This window comes from Corythoichthys intestinalis, chromosome 11 (genome assembly GCF_030265065.1).
Source record: "Corythoichthys intestinalis isolate RoL2023-P3 chromosome 11, ASM3026506v1, whole genome shotgun sequence".
NCBI lineage: Eukaryota > Metazoa > Chordata > Actinopteri > Syngnathiformes > Syngnathidae > Corythoichthys > Corythoichthys intestinalis.
This window is the reverse complement of record NC_080405.1, coordinates 37,956,223-37,977,427: the sequence shown is the minus strand read 5'-3', so window position 1 is coordinate 37,977,427 and position 21,205 is coordinate 37,956,223. Positions and strand designations below refer to the sequence as shown.

The 21,205-nt window shown below is 42.5% G+C and overlaps 3 protein-coding genes across 7 annotated transcripts in view; 1 reads left to right on the top strand and 2 right to left on the bottom strand.

The window, feature by feature from the left end:
* The first annotated feature begins 1,096 nt into the window (after nt 1-1,096).
* Nucleotides 1,097-3,967, top strand: cltb (clathrin, light chain B). Of its 5 annotated transcripts, XM_057850105.1 has the most exons (8): nt 1,097-1,264; nt 1,345-1,507; nt 2,029-2,075; nt 2,165-2,282; nt 2,371-2,482; nt 2,670-2,690; nt 2,866-2,919; nt 3,185-3,967. In XM_057850105.1, the coding sequence occupies exons 2-8, from the start codon at nt 1,345-1,347 to the stop codon at nt 3,354-3,356; spliced, it is 687 nt and encodes a 228-aa protein (XP_057706088.1). In that variant the 5' UTR covers nt 1,097-1,264; the 3' UTR covers nt 3,357-3,967. The 5 variants fall into 5 exon arrangements, with proteins under 5 accessions (XP_057706088.1, XP_057706087.1, XP_057706089.1 ...); XM_057850104.1 differs by having other exon boundaries at nt 1,101-1,507; XM_057850106.1 differs by lacking the exon at nt 2,670-2,690 and having other exon boundaries at nt 1,103-1,507.
* Nucleotides 3,968-4,159: 192 nt separating this feature from the next.
* Nucleotides 4,160-5,406, bottom strand: higd2a (HIG1 hypoxia inducible domain family, member 2A). Its single transcript, XM_057850109.1, has 2 exons — nt 5,162-5,406; nt 4,160-4,569 (listed from the first exon to the last, which is right to left on the bottom strand). The coding sequence occupies exons 1-2, from the start codon at nt 5,352-5,354 to the stop codon at nt 4,403-4,405; spliced, it is 360 nt and encodes a 119-aa protein (XP_057706092.1). The 5' UTR covers nt 5,355-5,406; the 3' UTR covers nt 4,160-4,402.
* Nucleotides 5,407-6,476: 1,070 nt separating this feature from the next.
* The window catches only part of ankhd1 (ankyrin repeat and KH domain containing 1), a 43,424-nt gene continuing 28,695 nt past the window's right edge, over nt 6,477-21,205 (bottom strand). The window contains 20 exon segments of the mRNA XM_057850103.1: nt 6,477-7,076; nt 7,164-7,331; nt 8,476-8,660; nt 8,722-8,976; nt 9,077-9,260; nt 9,263-9,460; nt 9,622-11,155; nt 15,576-15,725; nt 15,799-15,951; nt 16,345-16,694; nt 16,772-16,968; nt 17,101-17,269; nt 17,358-17,474; nt 17,586-17,681; nt 17,760-17,922; nt 19,585-19,760; nt 19,888-20,101; nt 20,484-20,626; nt 20,709-20,854; nt 21,066-21,177. Of these exon segments, the coding sequence (XP_057706086.1) occupies nt 7,017-7,076; nt 7,164-7,331; nt 8,476-8,660; nt 8,722-8,976; nt 9,077-9,260; nt 9,263-9,460; nt 9,622-11,155; nt 15,576-15,725; nt 15,799-15,951; nt 16,345-16,694; nt 16,772-16,968; nt 17,101-17,269; nt 17,358-17,474; nt 17,586-17,681; nt 17,760-17,922; nt 19,585-19,760; nt 19,888-20,101; nt 20,484-20,626; nt 20,709-20,854; nt 21,066-21,177 (4,770 nt within the window). The 3' untranslated portion in view covers nt 6,477-7,016.

The window sequence follows — 21,205 nt, the reverse complement described above, 5'->3', positions numbered from 1 at the left end:
CCCTACATTTAACAAAACAAAATAAATGCATTCATTTGGGATGAAATGCATAACTGATGCTACAACAATCTAACGATATACTGGCAAGCGGAGTGGCCAGTGGGGTGGCCAACCAATTTATAGGGGTAGCCGTGGCCACCCCCTGGTGGCGCCACTGTCTTCCTAAAGAAATATATTAAAACAACGATAAACTTATTGACTGCAATTGACAACGATGGACCTCCAATTCATTTAAACTGGGAGGACTGGCTGTGAAAACTCATGTTTCAGTGCCACTGACAGCGCTAGACAGCCAATCCACTTTGACTGGGAAGGTTGGCATGGATCATTCGCTGCCATTTTACGTATTTATTCTTGTATTTTTTAGTAAGTATTTTTTTATTTATTAATTATCTTATTCAGAGTTGTTTATTTATTTTTTTATTACTCAGGACTTTTTCCTAATTTGTGTGGTTTTTTTTGTTTTGTTTTTTTTCCTCCTTTTTTTATATATATATAAGTCCTTTAGCTAATTCATTTTATTTATACATGTTGCTTTATTGCCATCACAAAATACGTGCAGGCAACCCCAATACAGTTCTACAATTGGATGTCAATGGGGGCTGCAAAATATTGTTCCGTGGGCAGCAATTGGTCCTATATTGTCCTATTGATCCCATACTGTCCTATATTAATGTGATAAGAGGGGGTGACTCGTGCATTAAGCGTTAAATGTTTAGATTTACACAAAAGATTTGTATCAAAATAATTAAACATTAAATCACTGGGTGCAATTGACGGCGATAAGACTTCCAAATAATCAATTTGAACCGCAGGACTGGCAGTGAATGCTGATTTTTCGGCAGCATTGACGGCGGCAGACGTCCAATCCGTTTGAACTGGGAGGTACTGGTAGCGATTATTGTTTTCAGAAGTAAGAATCAAAGTGGCAGCGCTTCGCAATAATTCCTTCCTTAGAAGATGACCTTCTTAAAGAGGTTATTCACGCGCTGACAACGTAAAGTACAACGCAAAAAGGAGCTCTAAATTACGTGGGATGCAGCACCCGTTATGACCAGCAGATGACGCCAAACATCAAGAAAATGTGGTACCCTGTGGTCACTGTCGGCGGTTTCCATCATCAATGATACAATCAAGTGGAGAAATCTTGAATCATCAGCAAGGGCTTGAACTCGGAGCTTGTTTTATCCGACTGGATCTTTTCCCACCAGCCTTCTTTGGCGTTATTTGTGCGGTTATAATTTAAACATTTCCATTTATTCAGGTGTTGATCTTTTAGCGATTAAACAAGGGTTTGTTTGCACAAACTGCGCTTAGTTAAACTTGTCACCACTTTGCTGAAAGATGGCTGACAACGGAGCACACCCGACAGAAGAGGACCCAGCCGCCGCGTTCCTAGCCCAGCAAGAGAGTGAAATAGCGGGGATAGAGAACGACGATGAAGGCTTTGGGGCGTTGGACGACGCGAACAGCCTAGAGCCCCAGGAGCTGCCGACTACAAACTACGGCAAGTTTCCAATAGCTAAGCTAATGAAAGCTAACTGCGCTAACATTAGCTGTGCGTGCTAACCACGTACAACCTGTGGTTTGGCTAATAATTACCAACTTGTTCAACTAATCGGTGAACAGACGTACTAATTACGTCAACTACTACCACGTTGATTCACAGTATGAAGCTATTTCTAGTACTTTTAGCCAATTCATCATATTAGCATAAATACTAAATGGTGATGCCCTATTCTCAAGCAACTCTTTAGCAGGTTTTATAGTCATGCACACGTTGTGTTACTTTATAATCGAGACCATCTTAAGAATGTCAGCATATGAGTAATAGGGGTGTTATAAGGTTAACTTTTCAACCCGGAAGTTGTCCTTTTAGCAGGCTAAACAGGTGCTGCAGCATATTTGCTCGCCTTCTTAGAAACGGCACAGTAAAGTGCACAGACCAACACTATACATGTGAAATTCAAGACAATCCATTGGTGTATATTCATGTATATATTTCGTTTTATTTTGTAATGATGCTAGACCCTTTTGGAGAGGAGCCTCCCGCAATGAATGGGGATGTGTTTCAGGTGAGTCACAATAACGATGGGTGCATGCATTTGTACGCAACTGGACTCGTTTTAGTATATGTCTTGACTACCCTTTTGTCCTCGAAAAGGAGTCCAATGGTCCAACAGACAACTATGCTGCCATCGCACAGGTAGACATTCAAAGGCAAGAGCCAGAAAGTCTACGTAAGTGGAGAGAGGAACAGAAAGCTCGTCTCGAGGCTTTAGGTGAGTCAACATGGCATGCTTCTGCTGCCCGGTCATAATCTAGAAGTCATTTTTTTCTAAATAGCATTGTTTTTAAACCCTAAACAAGACTCAGCATCCAAGGCGGCAGAGGCGGAATGGCGAGAGAAGGCCAAAAAGGAGCTGGAAGATTGGCACGTGCACCAGACCGAGCAGATGGAGAAGCACAAGGCCAACAATAGGTTAGTAGTTTGACTTGTCCACCATTTGGCATGTAAACAAAAATTCATATAATAAATCTTAAATTAGGGGAAAAATGTTGGTTCTGATCTTTTTTTTATCTCTCATCTAGAGGCATCTTGTCACATTGTGGTCCTTGTTTTTGCTTAATGTGAAGTTAATCTGTCCTCCTTGTACACTTTCCTACAGACTCTGCCCAAGTCTCACACGGTATCACTTTGCACGCATGTCTCCCCTTTTCCCCACTTTTCTCTTTTCACTAATTCATTGTGGGTTGCTAGACCATCTTTTTGTAGTGGTAGAGAGTGTGTTTGCCTGTTGTGTGACACTGACTCTTTTCCTGTCTTTCTCTTTACTGCTCACTTGGCCTTGCCTGTCGACTAAGGATTGCTGACAAGGCTTTCTACAAACAGCCCAACTCTGAGCTAATAGGCTTTGTGTAGGTTTAGAACTCTTATGCTTTTTAATGTTGGATTGCCACCTTTCTCTTTCAACAAACGTATCCCCCGACACTAAATTTCACTTGATGTCAAATCTGGTTCTATTTAATCAGATACACCGTTAGTCTAGTAGAATGACAATAAATGCATTACACGTCAACTGTAATTTGTTCCATTTAGAAGAACTTTAAATTCTTGTTTCAAGATTTAGGGATGACAGATTTCAATCTCATGTCTTGACTCATGTTTCTCTCCCATCCACAGAGCGTCAGAAGAAGCCTTCCTGGCGGAGAACGATGGTGACGGCCCCGTGTCGTCGTGGGAACGCGTCGCCTATCTGTGCGACTTCAACCCCAAAACCAACAAGCAGGCCAAGGACGTGTCCAGAATGCGCTCCGTGCTCATCTCTCTCAAACAGACCCCTCTCGTCCGTTAGAGGGACTCGCTCGCACTAACTTTGCCTTTTCACTTAAACCACACTCCACACCGGATGTTTGTATCCCGTTTTTCAGAAAACTCTGATTACAGTTTCGAACCCTCCCTCGCTTTTTGATGCCTATTTTTAATGGAATCTTACTTTGGTGAGGACCATGAAGGACTGTTCTATAATTATTGTAGGTTTATCATCATTGAAGAAAATACTAAGTTAATCATTACCTACCCTTTTAAATTATTTGGGTCAATTAGAAAGCATGCCTCTGCCAAGATTTGAAATGCACTTTTTTTTTTAAGCCCTTTCTATTGTAAAACACTTGCAGAATGTAACCTCATATGCCTCTCAGAGATGAGAACCACTTTGAAATGTTGGCTGTGCCCTATGGTAGTTCTTTTAATTTAAAAGCAGAAGTTGACTTGGCAGCAGGAAAAATATTCCCCAAACATTTTGTATCTTTATTCGCAATAGAAGACTTGATCCATTTCTCTTTCATCCACTTTTCTAAGCTGCAGTGTTTCACATTCTTTCACATGTTGCCTATTTGCATATTATGAAAACTGAGGGAAATGAATGTTAAAAAGGAATTGGTCAATAAAAACGAGTAATCACTTGCACTCGTTTCTTTCTATTCTAGTGTTGTTGCAAGTTATGCAAAAAGCATCTCACATCCTCTCTACAGGTGCAACCATGCAGCTGAGGAGTATTCCTATACTGTTTTTTTTCTCTACAGTTTTAGAGAATTTGGAACAGTATGTACATAACCTAATTGTCAAGGATGTACCCCACACCTGATTTGGAAATACTGATATTTTAATCAAGTCCAAAGACGTGTTGAATGATTTTATTGACACAATACACTAATGACAAAGACAGGCAGATTATAGCACAGTATATACTAAAGTATATCCTGTGTAAGCCACATTTGAAATGAGGAATATGTTTCCAAACAAGCTTGTCCTCATTGTTGAATAATTATATTGTGTATATAATCATTCCATTCTTTCAAACAGTCTTTGCGTAAATGGAAAAATTGGGGTGCTGCTTCTTCACTGTTTGGGCTTGGCTGTGGCAGCTACGACGCCGACGACTATGGCAACGACTGTGAAGCCTTGGGCAAAGATGCGGCCCCGCATCAACAATTGCGACTGCCTGGTTTTGCCCTGGTGAAACGCTCGGAGACCGTACATCAGCGCTCCTGCCGTACCCACGCAACCTGGAGAAAACATAAGTGGCATTGGCTCAATGATCCATCCCCACTGCGGGGATGTTGGTTGTCACTTGTCATTTAAATGGGATTTTGTTTAAGTACGATGACAATCTTCTGATATACAAGGTTTTTTTTTAATTTAATAACAATTCTACAGTTCTGTGAAATGGATGTTTTGTTATAATGTAGTGGTGTTATTCGTGTTAATATTAACACGAATAAATAACACTACATTATAACAAAACATCCATTTCACAGATTAGAAGTTTTCACAAAGTTATGGCAAGTGTGTAAACAAAACCGTTTGACCACCAACCCCGTTTTCCCCTACTTGCCATAGCTTTATGACCCTAAAATAATGAAATTGGGTACTTAAATTCGACAGTCATCTGACCCCCAGGCAATGGCGATAACGAGTAGCAGAAATGACTAAATACAGGAATTAATGCAATGACACAGTTTGTATTGAACATACAGCCAAGTAATCACGTCTAATTTACCAAAGGAACGAGATTCTGATAACGTTTAAATTGACGCTGTGTGCGATAAACGAAATCACTTGGATTGTACAGCCCAGCTTTATGCTTGTGTAACTCACCTATTGGGACAAAGGGGTTGTCCTTGGCTTTCCGCATAAACTTTTCTTTAAAGGTCTCATCTTTGGCACTCGTTGAAGGGCTGAAACCTTCGATGACTGGAGGCTGCGAGAATTCGAAAGGAATGCTTCCCCTTCCCGAGGCTGCTGGTGTTGACGTCTGCTCGGCTACAGCTGGCGTTGCGGATGCCGCCATACTTGCTTATCTTCCGAGTGGAACCACAGATATCCTACATATGGCTAGATACCCTCTACGCCCTGTGAGCTAAAGGGAACGGTCGTTGTCACTTGTCGGCCATCTTAAGGACAGACACATTCGCGCCACAAAAGGTCACTGCAGCGTGTATTTTGTAATGATTGCAGATGGGTCCATTTCAAACGTCAAATATGTCAGATGCAGTAATTTACTGCGGAATTAAAACATTTTACACCTGTATTTTGTAATGATTGCAGATAGCTTAATTTCAAACATCAACCATGTCAGAGATGCATAAATTTACTGCGAAATTACAGCATTTTAACAGACTGAATAACCACTTGAATGTGGTTCTTTATAAACCATACCATTTGCAATCCGTCATATCGAATAGCGCAAATTATGATTTTATTGGAAATCATTCACCTTGGAGCCCACCGGTCATCTGCCCCAAGATGGCCGCCAGTTACGCCTGCCATCAACTGCACCCTGGTACGTTATATATTTTCTATGCAAACATAAGCTTGTTAAGTGCACTTCAGTCTACATTTTCATTCATAAAAGCATCGTTTTAAATTATATAAAGCTAAGGCTGATTATGTGTAGCGGGTAAACAAGCTTGTTTACGTGACATGAAATAGAAGTTACACTTCTACATGTCAAAAAATATTTTAACATTTACATTACTATATATTGATAGCACAAATTTTAGCACTGACAAAAAGTTACCATTCATGCAAATCGATTGCGAAATTATATGTATATGTATATATTTTTTTAAATTAGGCTTACTTTTCGATGTCTATGCCCGTAACATCAATGTTGACCTCTCCAAAATGGTGGCCACGAAGGTATGTGGCATAGCTAGGCTTTTCCATTATACACTAGGGATGTCCCGATCCGATACACAGTATCTGTATCGGCTCCCGATACAGCTATTTTGAAAGTATTGGAAAGCATCAATTTGGTATCCTATCGGCAAAACATCTTGAAAAAAATTGAAAGTTAAAAAAAAAAATCTGTATCGGAACATCCTAAATAACACATAGTAAATCAAACAATGCCAATGCTAAATAACAACATGTATTTTGCTGTGTATCAAAACAGACTATCAAAAACACATATTTTTCAACCTTTTTATTGAATATTAAGGTAAATATTTCACATTAATACAGGCTACATAAAGTAGAGCCACTATACGACATGAAATTTACTCTCATTTTAACCCTTTTTAGTATGTAAACAATTATACATGTATTTACCACTCTAAAAGGTTCTGATTTCTCTTTAGATAAATCATCATCTATGTCTGAGCCGATTTAAATAGCTACTTCACGTTCAGCCCCTTGCAGCCAAAGAACGGTATGCGGGTTTAAAGTCAAAATTGCTAACTATGCAGAACAGTCCCTGTTGAACAGGTGAACGAAAATTTTGTTTGAATCATTAGGACACTCCTCAATTTCTCTTCTCCTTTCAAATAGGCACATCAAGAATGGGCTCGGGAGAACTTAGAACTCTTCACCCCCTGCTCTGCACTCTCAGTTCTTTATCCGTGTTATGTCAATATTTTGTAGTTTGTTCTTCGCCTTAATTGGTTAGGATCATCCATTGATACGCCATTTGTTTTTGTTTGTTTTGTTTTTTGATTGTGGAGGACGCCATCTAGTTGACATGATTCAGGTGCACGTTGCCCACATGTGGTGCCCATGTACCTGGCCACATCTGGGGGTGGAATGCAAATCGTTAGTAAACATCATGACTGTACTCCACAGAGTTGTCAAATACGAGCGTGACAAGACGGGACAGTACCTGCTGTTGTGGGTCGGTGTTGTCTGCGTTGTTTGGGACCACTTTGATAATGGGGCTCCATGCAGGGTCACCAGCATGCAAACCATTGTACATGGGTCCCCCGGGCCCCTCTCCCATTGGTGGATGAGGGGGCAGCATGGTTCCTCCATACATCGACATGGGCATTCCCTGGAAACAGGATGACAAAAAATAAAAATAAAAATAAGTACGGTATAGGGAAAAACACTGCCTGGTATACCAGACTCACCGCTGTTCCAGCGATTGAGTCTGGCAACCGTCCGGCGGATCATATTCCGAGGGCGGAGCAAGCCACAGCAAACAGACAGCGGAGTGGACCAATCAGCAACGGGCAGACGTGACGTTGTTAAAGCGACAAGTAATTAACGTCAGCGGAGAATGGAGAAGTTTATTCAACATGGCTAGCGCGAGCCATGTTGACTGTTGTCAATAACTTGTGTCGATGTGGTTTTGGTAATCTAAAACTGGTTTTACCGCGGATTGGAACATATTCTCGGCTCTCCCGTTCGCCATCTGTGTTGTTGTAAAGACGACTTTTGGCGCGCAAGAGTGACGTTCCTCGTTAAGAACACGTCATGTAAATAAACAAATCTGATTGGACGATTGATTCTGTACTTGCTCGAGAGGCCGTGAATGGGCTGGGTCCCAAACTATTTCTCACAGCGTTTGAAAAATACAGGGAGAATAGTCTGGCGGTGCCAGGCAAGAAAAAAACAGGGTTGACTGCAACACTTGCCATAACTCGACCACTAGAAAGCGGTGTTGCGCAATATCAGTATGGAATTGATCAGAACTGCACTCATGGGAAAAAAATAGTCTTTCCTGTGGTTTATTGTTGCATCACTTTAAAATATGACGGTAAGGTTAAATCTGAAATTTTAATGTCAAATTTTTTAAAAAGCTTTTTTAAAAATGGTTTTCTAGTTATGAGTGTTACTATTAAAAAGTATGAGGACAAAGCTATAGTTTATTCACATTCTGTAGCAACCCAGTTGCTTGCTAGCTCTTAATTTAGCTTTTAGCTAAAAACACGAGTTAGGGATGATCTGTTTGGATGGGGATGGTTGTCACACCAGCACCAGTGGCATATTTTTCTCTCAATTGAATAACCAGTTTATACACAATCAGAAAAAACTTTCAGTAAAAAAAAAAAAATCTAAACCACAATTTCTGTTATTCTACCTGGAATGTACTCTCCCGTGATTAACTGTGGTTATGTGCTATTCATGGCTACAAAATGTCAGTTCTCCTGTAAAACCAAGCACTTCTGAACAGGGTGATTGCTTTGTCTTACCTTTGGGAAGTCCATGTATGTGTTGGGCAAGTGCTGAGCCTGATGGAAGTTATTAGCAGGGTTTGCTATCCCCGTGTCATCCTGCTCCATGGGCTGGTGCTGAGAGAAGGCCGACTGCTCCGCCTGCAGCTGAGGATGCATCATGTGACTGCTCATCAGCGGCTGGGACCAACCAGACATCCCCTCTGTAACATGTCACAGTTTTAACCTTTTGTCCAGTTGAGTGAATAAAACGCTCGTTCTAACCTGAAGCACTGCCAACGCCAAATGACCAAATGCCGCCACCCTGTCCAACAGATGCCGTGTAGCTGGTGGTGAGGAGCGGGGGGTTCACCGAACCAGTCTGCCTGATCCTCGCCAGTCTTTCCGTGCCGATGGGTGGAGGAACCTTCCGATCTTGCTGCGAGGAGGCACCTTGTTTGGGCTGGGGCGGAGGGGCCACGGCCGAAGTGGAGAGGCTAGAAGTTGACGCCGTCGATGGAGGCGGAACTGAAGACTCGCCTGAGAGAGTAGGCAGTATTGAAGTATTTAGAAGGGCGTGGTGTCATTTACAGAGGTCTATACATTTCCTGACTAGACAAAGCAATTTTATAGATCCTACCAGATGTGGATGCACTCCAGGGGTGAGGGGAAAAGTGCTGTCTGCTGAATGAGGGCGCGCCTACTCCCGTGTGGCCGTGCAGATACACACTCCCAGAGATACTGGTGGCATAGCTGGTCAATGCTGCGGGTGCAGACAGTAGGTAATCAGTTAGAATGTATGGTATCATGAAAAAATAAAAAAAACGTTCATACCAATTGGACTGTTGACCATCCTTTGAGAGGCAGAGCGGTAACCTGGAGCTTTGGAGTTGTCTGGAGGAGGTGGAGGGATCATACTCTCCATCTGCCCCACATTGACAAAGGTCGGTGGGGCCGAGTACGACGGTTCTGGAGGCGAACGAGCAGGAAGATGGCACGCACCCCACACCTGATTGTTTCCCACCTGTGACGTGAGAAATGAATGTCAACAAAAAAGTACAGCACAACAGCGTGTCCATTTTTCACAACGACGATCGCATTTCAACTACAAATTTAGAGAAAATAGCCACCGCTGCCTTAAATGTTTCCAAAACACTTGTACTGTAAAGGGTTGATGTATTATACCTGGTTATTATTATCAAAGATGCTGCTGAAATTGAAGAGGCCTGCAGGACCGAAGTTGGGCGGCATTTGCTTGCCAGCGTTGGTCACGTGCTGAATCTGCGAACCGTTCATCATGCCGAGATTGGCGGAGACCTGAAGGGAGCCTTGAGCCTGGCTTTGAGCCTGCACGGTCAAACTCGTAGGCTGGGATGTCTGGTTTTGGCTCTGTTTTACAGGTTCTTGCTGAGGATTGAAGGGCACGAATACAGACTGCGACTGTTGTTGCGTCTGCATCTGTTGTTGCTCAGGAAGGGAATAGTAAGGCCCCGGTGGCTGCATACGATGGGAAACTCTCGGCGCGGGCGCTGAGAAGTGTGGCAAAGTGTTGTTAGAGTGTGCGACGTTGTGCGAGAGGGCAGGAGGAGGAATCGAGGCGAGGTGGGAGTTGCTTTGGGAGTTCAGGAGCGCCGGAGGAGGCTCCGTCGAAGAAACGGAGGAGGATGGGGGAGGCAACTGCTGCCGGGGTTCCGGTTTGGGCGGCAAAGACATAGCGGCTGCAGAGAAGCCTGCCGAAGCTATGCCGTCGCTGATAGAAACGGGCTGATTCTCAGCATGTTGAGGTTTCTCTTTTCCAGATGTCATTACGGCAGCAGCCTCCGTTTTAACTTGCTGCATAGGGGGCTGTGAGATGCTTCCAACCTGCTGTTGGGAAGTATTAACTGGAGCCGCAGAGGAATTGTGGTGCGCGGGAGACCCCGTGCCCCGCACTGCGTTGCTGCTGCTAGTCGCTGTTGCTGCCACGGACACCGAAGTGGCGGAGGCAGATTTTGAGTCGGGGGCGAAGAGTTGTTTTCTCACTGAGGAAGGGGTGGGGATACTGGGCTGAGGATTGTACGGCGTAGCGTTAGGCGTGTGAGGCAAGGCTGATGCTGCGGATGAGCTGGGAGCACTAGTGGTGGTGGTGTTGGTTGTGGTGGTGATTGCGGAGCTGGCGCTGTTGCTGTGCTCACTGGGAGTAGAGTTGGGTCTGGCCGGGCCAGTTGCACTTCCGCCGTTATGTTTGGGGGAGCTGTTAGCGCTGCCGGGACTCACGGGTCGCACGGGAAAGGGACCCCAAGTGCTGGCGGCGGGAGAGAACGTACCGCCGAACTGTGCCATAGGAAGCCGAGGGTGTCTGATCTGGTGCATGGTCTGAGCGGCCAGTAGGGCCAGCTGAGGGTGAGCGTAGGCGAGGGGTAGCGACACTGGAAAAGGCTGTCTGACGTTTGATGACAGCCCTTTCCCCATCTTTCCTACAGCCTGAGAGGAGGAGGATGAAGTGGATGAAGAGGGCTGGAACGACACGCCTGACGAAGTAACAAGGGAGCTGAGGGACTTAGGTCCCGAGTTTGAACCGCCACCGCCCCCTGCGCTGTTGCCAAAGGAAGCCGAGGATGCTTTTGAGCCCGGCACTCTGATGTGATTGCGAGGAATCAGGTCCTCAAGCTCTTTGGCAGGGTCTTGGATTAGCGCATTGATCAACTGAACAGCATATCGCGTGGACTCTGTGCCTCCTCTGCAACAACAAAGGATACCTTAATTAGGCAACGAGCTAACCTAATGCACTGAAGTAGTAATTATTGTTTAGATGAATGGACAGACAACACTTGGTATAAATGACCGTCATGTGAAAGACTGTTGGTTACTCAAAGTACTTAAGTATTCAAATGGAAAATTGCTTAGGCCTCTGACAGTTGGAAAAAATGCCTAAACAAAAAGAAAGGGCACTGCAAACACAAACAACCATTTTGTATATCCACGCACCTGCACACTGATAAACGTGATAATGCTTATTAATAAATTATAAACATGATAATGCTTATTCATGACGATTAGAGCTGTCCCGACTAGTCGACGTTGTCAACGTCATCGATGACGTAAATGTGTCGACGGGCAAAACATACCGTCGACGGGTAATGACGGGTAAAAAAAAAATTACATGCGGATAAAGTTTAGAATGGCGCTCGCTTGCAATGCAAGCGGTGAAAGCGGCATCAAGCCAAAAAAGCGGACCAGGATGGCCAGAGACTGGAATTATTTCAAGGAAAATATGGAGGGTGCAACTGTGTGTACTCTTTGCTAAGCTGAGCTCGACAGAGCTTGAAGCACTGTCACGCAGGTGTAATTATGGAAGACGAGAAGAAACAACAAGCTAGCGGATCGTAAGTCAAACAACTTTCTAACGATTTTTTAAAAGCTGAAGTTGCATTTATGTGTGTCGTATCAACGTGCATCATTAACTTCTCCCCCCCCCACATATTTCACGTTTTTAATCTACTCTGCTGCTGCTCCCGAAAGCTGTAGATCTTGACATCTCTGTGCATGGCATGCAGATTGTATTTATTAGGATCATGGAAGCTCCCACTTGGGGAAATTATATCCTGTATATACATAATAAAAATCTATATGGAAACAGCACTGGCCTGCTCACTATAATCAATGACTGCACTAATGTTAGTTACTTTATATTATAAAGTATTATTGTGCATATACTGTACATATATATATACTATAAAATACTATATATTTAATTTTTGTTACTATGACTATGTGTGCCTTTCATTTTAAATATTTGTGGTAATATTTCAGTGTGCCCTCTGCTTTATCTATTTTCAGGTTAAAACACAAAAGTAGAACAATTTTTCCTCTCCCCAAAAAATGTGGAATGCACACCCAGAAAGAGCATCTGAACTCACACAAAGTATTCTGAAAATGATTGTCTGGGAAATGAGGCCCATTGCAATTCATTTTAACATTTACAACAAGATAGACAAACCACAAAAAGAGAAAGAATTGTTTTGACTCCAGTTAAAAAGGTGCAGTCACAGTGTTTCAGTTTACATTTTTTTGCACTAGTTAATGCCAGCAGCATTTGACTTCATTAATTGTGATTTATTATTGATATTTATGTTATCTATACGTTAACAAAGAATTTAAGTGTTCCAAAATGTTTTTGGTGAATTAACAAGCTTCAACAAAAAAATCATTATTAAACTAGTAATATATATATATATATATATATATATATATATATACATATATATATACACAGTGCCTTGCAAACGTATTCGGCCCCCTTGAATCTTGCAACCTTTCACCACATTTCAGGCTTCAAACATAAAGATATGAAATTTAATTTTTTTGTCAAGAATCAACAACAAGTGGGACACAATCGTGAAGTGGAACAACATTTATTGGATAATTTAAACTTTTTTAACAAATAAAAAACTGAAAAGTGGGGCGTGCAATATTATTCCGCCCTTTTACTTTCAGTGCAGCAAACTCACTCCAGAAGTTCAGTGAGGATCTCTGAATGATCCAATGTTGTCCTAAATGACCGATGATGATAAATAGAATCCACCTGTGTGCAATCAAGTCTCCGTATAAATGCACCTGCTCTGTGATAGTCTCAGGGTTCTGTTTAAAGTGCAGAGAGCATTATGAAAACCAAGGAACACACCAGGCAGGTCCGAGATACTGCTGTGGAGAAGTTTAAAGCCGGATTTGGATACAAAAAGATTTCCCAAGCTTTAAACATCTCAAGCAGCACTGTGCAAGCCATCATATTGAAATGGAAGGAGCATCAGACCACTGCAAATCTACCAAGACCCGGCCGTCCTTCCAAACTTTCTTCTCAAACAAGGAGAAAACTGATCAGAGATGCAGCCAAGAGGCCCATGATCACTCTGGATGAACTGCAGAGATCTACAGCTGAGGTGGGAGAGTCTGTCCATAGGACAACAATCAGTGGTACACTGCACAAATCTGGCCTTTATGGAAGAGTGGCAAGAAGAAAGCCGTTTCTCAAAGATATCCATAAAAAGTCTCGTTTAAAGTTTGCCACAAGCCACCTGGGAGACACACCAAACATGTGGAAGAAGGTGCTCTGGTCAGATGAAACCAAAATTGAACTTTTTGGCCACAATGCAAAACAATATGTTTGGCGTAAAAGCAACACAGCTCATCACCCTCAACACACCATCCCCACTGTCAAACATGGTGGTGGCAGCATCATGGTTTGGGCCTGCTTTTCTTCAGCAGGGACAGGGAAGATGGTTAAAATTGACGGGAAGATGGATGCAGCCAAATACAGGAACATTCTGGAAGAAAACCTGTTGGTATCTGCACAAGACCTGAGACTGGGACGGAGATTTATCTTCCAACAGGACAATGATCCAAAACATAAAGCCAAATCTACAATGGAATGGTTCAAAAATAAACGTATCCAGGTGTTAGAATGGCCAAGTCAAAGTCCAGACCTGAATCCAATCGAGAATCTGTGGAAAGAGCTGAAGACTGCTGTTCACAAACACTGTCCATCCAACCTCACTGAGCTCGAGCTGTTTTGCAAGGAAGAATGGGCAAGAATGTCAGTCTCTCGATGTGCAAAACTGATCGAAACATACCCCAAGCGACTTGCAGCTGTAATTGGAGCAAAAGGTGGCACTACAAAGTATTAACGCAAGGGGGCCGAATAATATTGCACACCCCACTTTTCAGTTTTTTATTTGTTAAGAAAGTTTAAATTATCCAATAAATTTTGTTCCACTTCACGATTGTGTCCCACTTGTTGTTGATTCTTGACAAAAAATTAAAATTTTATATCTTTATGTTTGAAGCCTGAAATGTGGCGAAAGGTTGCAAGGTTCAAGGGGGCCGAATACTTTTGCAAGGCACTGTACATATATATACATATTAGATTAGTCGACTAATTGTCGTAACCAAAAGAACAAGATCCCGGATACAAGCGCCCGAAATGAGTTTCCTCCGCAGTGTGTCCGGGCTCTCCCTTAGAGATAGGGTGAGAAGCCCAGTCATCCGGAAGGGGCTTGGGTGTCGAGCCGCTACTCCTCCGCGTTGAGAGGAGCCAGTTGAGGTGGCTCAGGCATCTGGTTCGGATGCCTCCTGGACGCCTCCCTGGAGAGGTGTTCCGGCATGTCCCACCGGCGGGAGGCCCCAGGGTCGACCCAGGACACGCTGTAGAGACTATGTCGCTCGCCTGGCCTGGGAACGCCTTGGAATCCCGCCGGAGGAGCTGACTGAAGTGGCTGGGGAAAGGAAAGTCTGGCCTTCCCTGCTAAAGCTGCTGCCCCCGCGCCCCACCCCGGACGAAGCGGAAGATAATGGATGGATGGATGGACTAATCGTAAAAAGTCGGCTGACTAATCGGGAGGAAATTATAGTTGTTTGGGACAGCCCTAATGACAACCTAGTGTTTGATTGGCTAAAACAGTAGCGGTATTGATAAAATGTTTGCTCCCATGTCGGACGGCCACTTTCTGGAAACACTGGCTTTGATTTATGTTATTAATCACTATTACACATCAGAAAATGACATTGTTGTCGCTTTTTTTTTTTGTATTCAATTTATGAAACAAGATTCGTTGTGCTGGGCTGCACATGTTAACATGTTGTCTGTCCTTTTAAACACATTTCCCTCGAAATCAAAGCGCAGTGTTAATGTTCGAACTGTGGCTTATAAAATAAAGCCTCTTCCTTTTTTCTTAAACATTTTAGCCTTCAAACACTAACATATTTTGACTAACGACAAGCGAGGTTTAGTTTATTTGTGAAGTATTGGTATTGAATTCTCATGTTTGAGTGCCATTGACAGCAACAGAAGGTCAATCCATTTTGACTCGAATTCATATAAAGTTTAAGTGTTAATGAAAACTTTATATCAAACATATAAAGTCGTCATCATGTACTAAGCCCTTTTTCCCCAAGATGTAGTCATCTTACATCATAACTACAAAATACTTGATAACATGAGTTTTTGCATGAAAAGTTTAACAGGCGGAGGAAGTCATATGGAAAGAAGGGATTTTCGAAAACTATTTTTAACCAATTTACTCCCATCGACTGTGTAGCTTTAATAGATTATAATACCATTGAACTACTTCACTCTTCAGTCCAGAAGGTGGAATTATATCTACCTTATGGTGATCATCCTTTCACCGTTCTTGTCCTTCTGTTTGTCTACATCAATATGGGCTCCTGTCACATCTTGAATGGCTGTAATGTTGCAACCCCCGCGACCCATGATACGTGACACAACAGAGGCTGGCACAGAAAGCTTTTTCGATCTGCAAGAGAAGTTACCAAAATACAGTAAACCAAATGTGTTCCTGGTAAAAATTGACAGAAAAACGAACGTACCTTCTGACAACTTCCTTCCAACCGTCTTCCCTCTTCTGGCCCCGCTTGGGGCTTGTAAGGCTGAGCTTACTGCTGGGTGAGGTAACTGGGAGAGCTATGGTCTTGAACGGGGAGGGCATAGAGTTTGAGGTGGAGTCATTCATGTCTGGAGCTCTGTGAGGGAATAAGCCAAGTTTACATTCCAATTCAGACAAAAACAGGGTCTCCCCCAGGTTTTTGTACAAGCCTAAAGGACCGCCAGGCTCTAACAGTGCTACAAAAGTAGTATAAAAACAGTATACAGCGTTAACCGCATTTTAACCACGTCTGGTGATAAGGTTCAAAAGCACACCAACGTATTATGGTGAATATGTGAACAGACCGGTCCCAGCTCTCTGCGATTGCACTAAATTGCATCGTATTTTGGTTTGTTAAAACTTTGAGTCTGTGCCTTTTTGTAAGACTTTACTTTTAGTACTGTTAATAAATGGCTCATGGTAACAGCTATAAATCGGAGCTTGATTCATTTTGATAACATGAGAGTAGACAGACAAACTGTTAACTTACTTCTGCGTTGGTTTTGAGATGGAGACTGTGACCTTGTCCATCTTGCCTTCTGTTTGAGGCTGAGGACAGTGTCTTTTTTCGGGGCCAACCAAAAGAGTTTGGGCTTGTGGGGGCCCTGAAGATGGGGCCGAGGAGGATGAGGAGGAAGAAGATGACGAGGAAGTGGACGAAGTGAGGTCAGGTAGGTAGTTGAGCTCCTGACTCTTCCCGCCACTGCTGCTGCTTTCGCTGGCACAGTCAGTGCTGTCCAGGGGGTCCGAGTCGCTGTTTCCCCCCGTCACACCCCCACCTCCACCTCGGGGCTCACCGTGGATTTTGTTCTTGTCAGCCTTATGTTGTGCTAGTGCAACCTAGTCAGGGTAAGAAATAGTTTACATTAAATTCAGGTCTGTCATGCGAAAAAAGCACAAACTACAAGGTTACACACCTGCGGATCCTGTAATATTATAGGTTCATTTGGCGAGTCCTTCGTCTTGTTCTTTTTGTTCTTGCGGTTGGTACTCGAGGTCGTGGCTACACTTGCTCTCTTTTTACCAAAAGCTGTGGTGAAAGTGGCTGAGGTGGCAGATATCCCAATGGTGGTCGTGGTAGTTGCACTGGGAGGCTCAATAGGAACCTCCGATTCTGATAAAGGAAAAATATAAATTATTTACAGTCTTTTTTTTAAATATGATTTCTTCTACAGCTCAGTCTTATTTTGTAGTGTATGAACACTAAGTCTCATCAAGCTCTTGCACAGAAGGTTGATAAAATCACCTTCAGCAGAATCCTCCTTCAGTTCCTGCATATCCGATGAATCCTCCTTGATTTTTTGCCCTTCCTCTTCCTCCAGCTTCCTCTTCTGCTCCTCCTTTTTCTTCTTGCGCTTCTCCTTGCGTTTCTCTCGCTTGGCAGCCAGAGCCTGCTTTTTGCTCTCCTCTCGAGACTGAAGAAAGTTCATCAAATGGTGGTTTGCAAACACTGCAAAAATGCACGCAAACTCCTAAAGTATAGAGCCATCTGGTTGACATTACCTTCTCCAGATCTAGTTCCTTGAGGAGAATGCTTGCGTTTTTGTTGGCCTCAGCTGCCTGTTGGTCTTTGGCTTTGACGATGGTCTCCATGCACTGGTGGCACTTCTTCAAAAGCTCCTGCATAGAAACAAGAGTTTCTTAAAACTTCAATTTCCTTGCATTTTTTTCCAGCAAAGCCAATGTAGTGAGTTGATGTACCTGGTCAATGTAAATAAAGTTAATGCCTACCTTGTCTGCAATCGTGGCTATATATCTCATGCACTCAATATCTGATGGGAACTGGTTGACTTCCTTGACAAGGTACTGCACCACTTTTACATGACCCTACAGCATGAGGTTATTAATCAGTTAAAAGTCAGGCCCAGGATTATTATGAAATCAAAAATCGTGACGATTCTGCACCTTGCGATAAGCAGCCATGAGAGGGGTAATTTTGCGGTTGTCAGCTGCATCCACATCAGCGCTTGCGTGCACCAATAGCTGGACCACGTCAAAATGGCCACCATTAGCTGCCAGCCAGAGAGGCGTATTTCCTTTCTTGTTACGTACATCAATATGGGCACCCCTGCAAAATTGTGGCGGAATTAGGAGTTGCATAACAGATTACTTTGGAATTGTATTAAAAGCTAAATTGATAAACCACTAGAGGCGTGCGGAATTTCCGATTCTTAAATTTTTCGCGATTCTGCTATGGAAGATTCAAGAACGATTCACTACCATCCAAATTCCAATTATTGAATTATACAAGGTAAAGCGGAACTAAAACACAGTCAGCGCAGTCTTCGGGAGGCAATGAGGAACAGACCGAGAGTAAATATCATGTTCAACTAACTCATGCCGCTAAAAAAAAAACTATAATACCGCCCGACAGCCACTACAAACAACACCCAGTTGCTAGTTGCTACAAACATACGGCCACATTATGCTACAGTAGATATCACATATATGTAGAACTAGATGTGAAATTACAGACGACGACGGCGTTAGAACATGTATAGAGAACTAGATGCGAAATGACTTGCCGGCGTTGGTAAAAAGCCGCCATCTTAAAGCAGTAGACTTCTCCTGGAAGGCTCTGGTGTAGCGAACGCAATTAACTTTTTAATCTAAAATACCCCTAAATTAATATCTTGACTTTAATCTATCACTAAATCATGAAATTTTTATGAATTTTCCCACGTCGAAAGTAGAAAGAAGGGAACTTATGGAGTAACGGGAGCAATTTTAACAACTTTCACTGTTCATTCACAACATTAAATTAATTGAATGTAGTTTAAAGCTGCTGATACAGAATGGGAACTTGAGTATTTAATTACTATTTTTAACTGTTAACTTGATACTGAAACTGTAGTTTGGTTTAGCCTGAGAGGATTTTTGAACAATTTTGAAACTAATGTACGAAACATTAAAAGCGGGTGGGGGGTGTTGGGTGCATCAACAATCAATTTATAATCGAATCGTAGCCTCTGAATCGTAATCGAATCGAATCGTTAGATGCCCCAAGATTCCCACCTCTATAAACCACGAGAACTTTTTCATAGCCTAGCTTCAATATTCTCACTATTATGTCCCCAAAGCTAAAGACAACACCTTTATAATGTGTATGAAAGTGGAAAAAAAATCTTGTTTAATAAATTTGATAAAAATGCATTTTTCTGACATATAATAGTGGAGAAAATTTCAAATAAAAGCCAATAATTCCTGTGGGAGCAGACATGTTATCAATGCTGGTACCATTTTAGCCCATCAAACGCACGCAGGTAGCTGGGATTGGCAGCCCTGTCTTCCTTGCTGTAAGCTAAACAGTGCTGGACAAAAGCAAAATATCTATTTTCTGTTAATTTTTCATTTAATTTAGTAAAGTGTGAAAAATAATGCTTCTAAAAAGTAACTATAGAGCAGTTAATTGTTTTGTGAATTGAATACGGCAAATCCATCTTATTTTCTTAAGGACGTGAAAGAAGTCTTCAATTGTATATTAGCATTAAACTGGTCTTTGTTATATATATCCAGTGTTACAGTTTAGAGGATTTTAATAACTTGTTTGAAAACCCTCTAGATTGGCAGTCCTTTAAAAAGAGTCCAAACTATTTGCACCTGCACCATGCTTGGTCAATTAAATCACTGAGATCAACCTTAATTTTTTGGAGGGGGGATTTACGATCTTGATCTCAAAATTGCCCAGCCCTAAAATAAGTTCCCTTCAAATTAACGACAAAATAGTCACCTATTGATAAGCAGCTCACAAAACTTGTAGTGACCCTTGTCAGCAGCGATGGTGAGAGCAGTGTCCCTGGATGATGGAACTGGTGGAGCGTTGACATCAGCGCCTTTATCCAACAGCACACGGCCCACCTCAGCATAGCCTCCTGAGGCAGCTTCCATCAGAGGCGTGAGCCCAGTCTGCATAAAGTGAGGCATACGTTAACTTATTGGCAGAAGCATAAAAATACATCACAATGGTATTTAACCTGTGCAAGATAGCCACTTAAAGAACATAACCAAATGCTATGTAATATAGATCGCTCACCTTTGCACGATGTTCAACATTGGCCTTGCGATCGAGCAGCAGGCTTACAACCTCAGCCCGCCCTTGGAAGCAAGCTAAGGTCAGAGCTGTGTTTCTGTTGGTCTCGATTTGGGCATTGATGTCTGATCCCATATCCAGCAACAACTTCACTGCTGGAACATGACCATTCATTGCTGCCAGCATCAGAGGCGAGATCCCAAGTTTGCTGCCAGTCCTGGTTGAAAGTCGAAACAAAAAAATATATTGAGGGAAAACAACGTTATCAGGTTCAATACTTTACATTATCATTCTGATGTCAAACCATTAAACACTTGATATACACACTAATTTTCGCAGGATATTTAACAATATTTTTTTTACCACAAATTAGACGCTAAACACACATCCATATTTTACTGTGCTGGGTTTCAAACAACTAGGCTAACCCTCAAGTTTTAGACTCCCCTAATGACGATTTAATTATCCAGAGTATATATTGAATATCAGTGTTGAGAACAATTAAATAAAAAGTTTATCATTAAGGAATAATCAGAGCACTGATTAGGATATAATGAATCCATTAACAGAAGTTAGTAACTTAAAGTAGGTGCCCTCACCGGGAGTTGATTTCAGCTCCAGCATTGAGGAGTATCTTGATGATGTTGACATAACCGCCAGACGCTGCAAGGCTCAAAGGTGTGTAATCGGAAACATTGCGGTGCTCTTTATTGGCTCCTCGTAGCAGCAGCAACTCAACAACCTGATTTAAAAATGACAAATTGAAGAATAAGTATGACGAAAAGTAAAATGAAGATTGTTGAAGAAACAAAATGTGATTGCACCTCTTGTCGTCCCCCTGAGCAGGCTAAGGAGAGAGGTGTGTCTTTGGTTCTCTCAGACTGTGCCTCAATGTCACCACCTTTGTCGAGCAGCACTTCCACAACGCCAACATGGCCAGCGGTGGCAGCCAGGATGAGAGGGGTGAAACCTAAACAGAAATAGAGACATTAAAAAAATGAACATGTTGAGCAGCCCTCCAGTACAAAGAACAATTCTTTTGATCCTGGTTTGATGAGTTTCAATGCATTTTCCAGATTTTCCTTGTATGTTTTGGGTCCGGAAAAGCTATCACCCTAAATCTTGACATGCACTAGCTTAAGAAACATTTGTTATGATCAAATTTTACAGGTACACTGTACCTTTCTTATCACGATGCTCAATGTTAGCTCCCCGTGCAATAAGAACAGATACCAGCTCCTCATGTCCACCAGCACAGGCCAACGTCAGCGCGGTGTCATGGTTACTCTCAGTCTGCAAAAAAGGCAATTTTTATCATTTC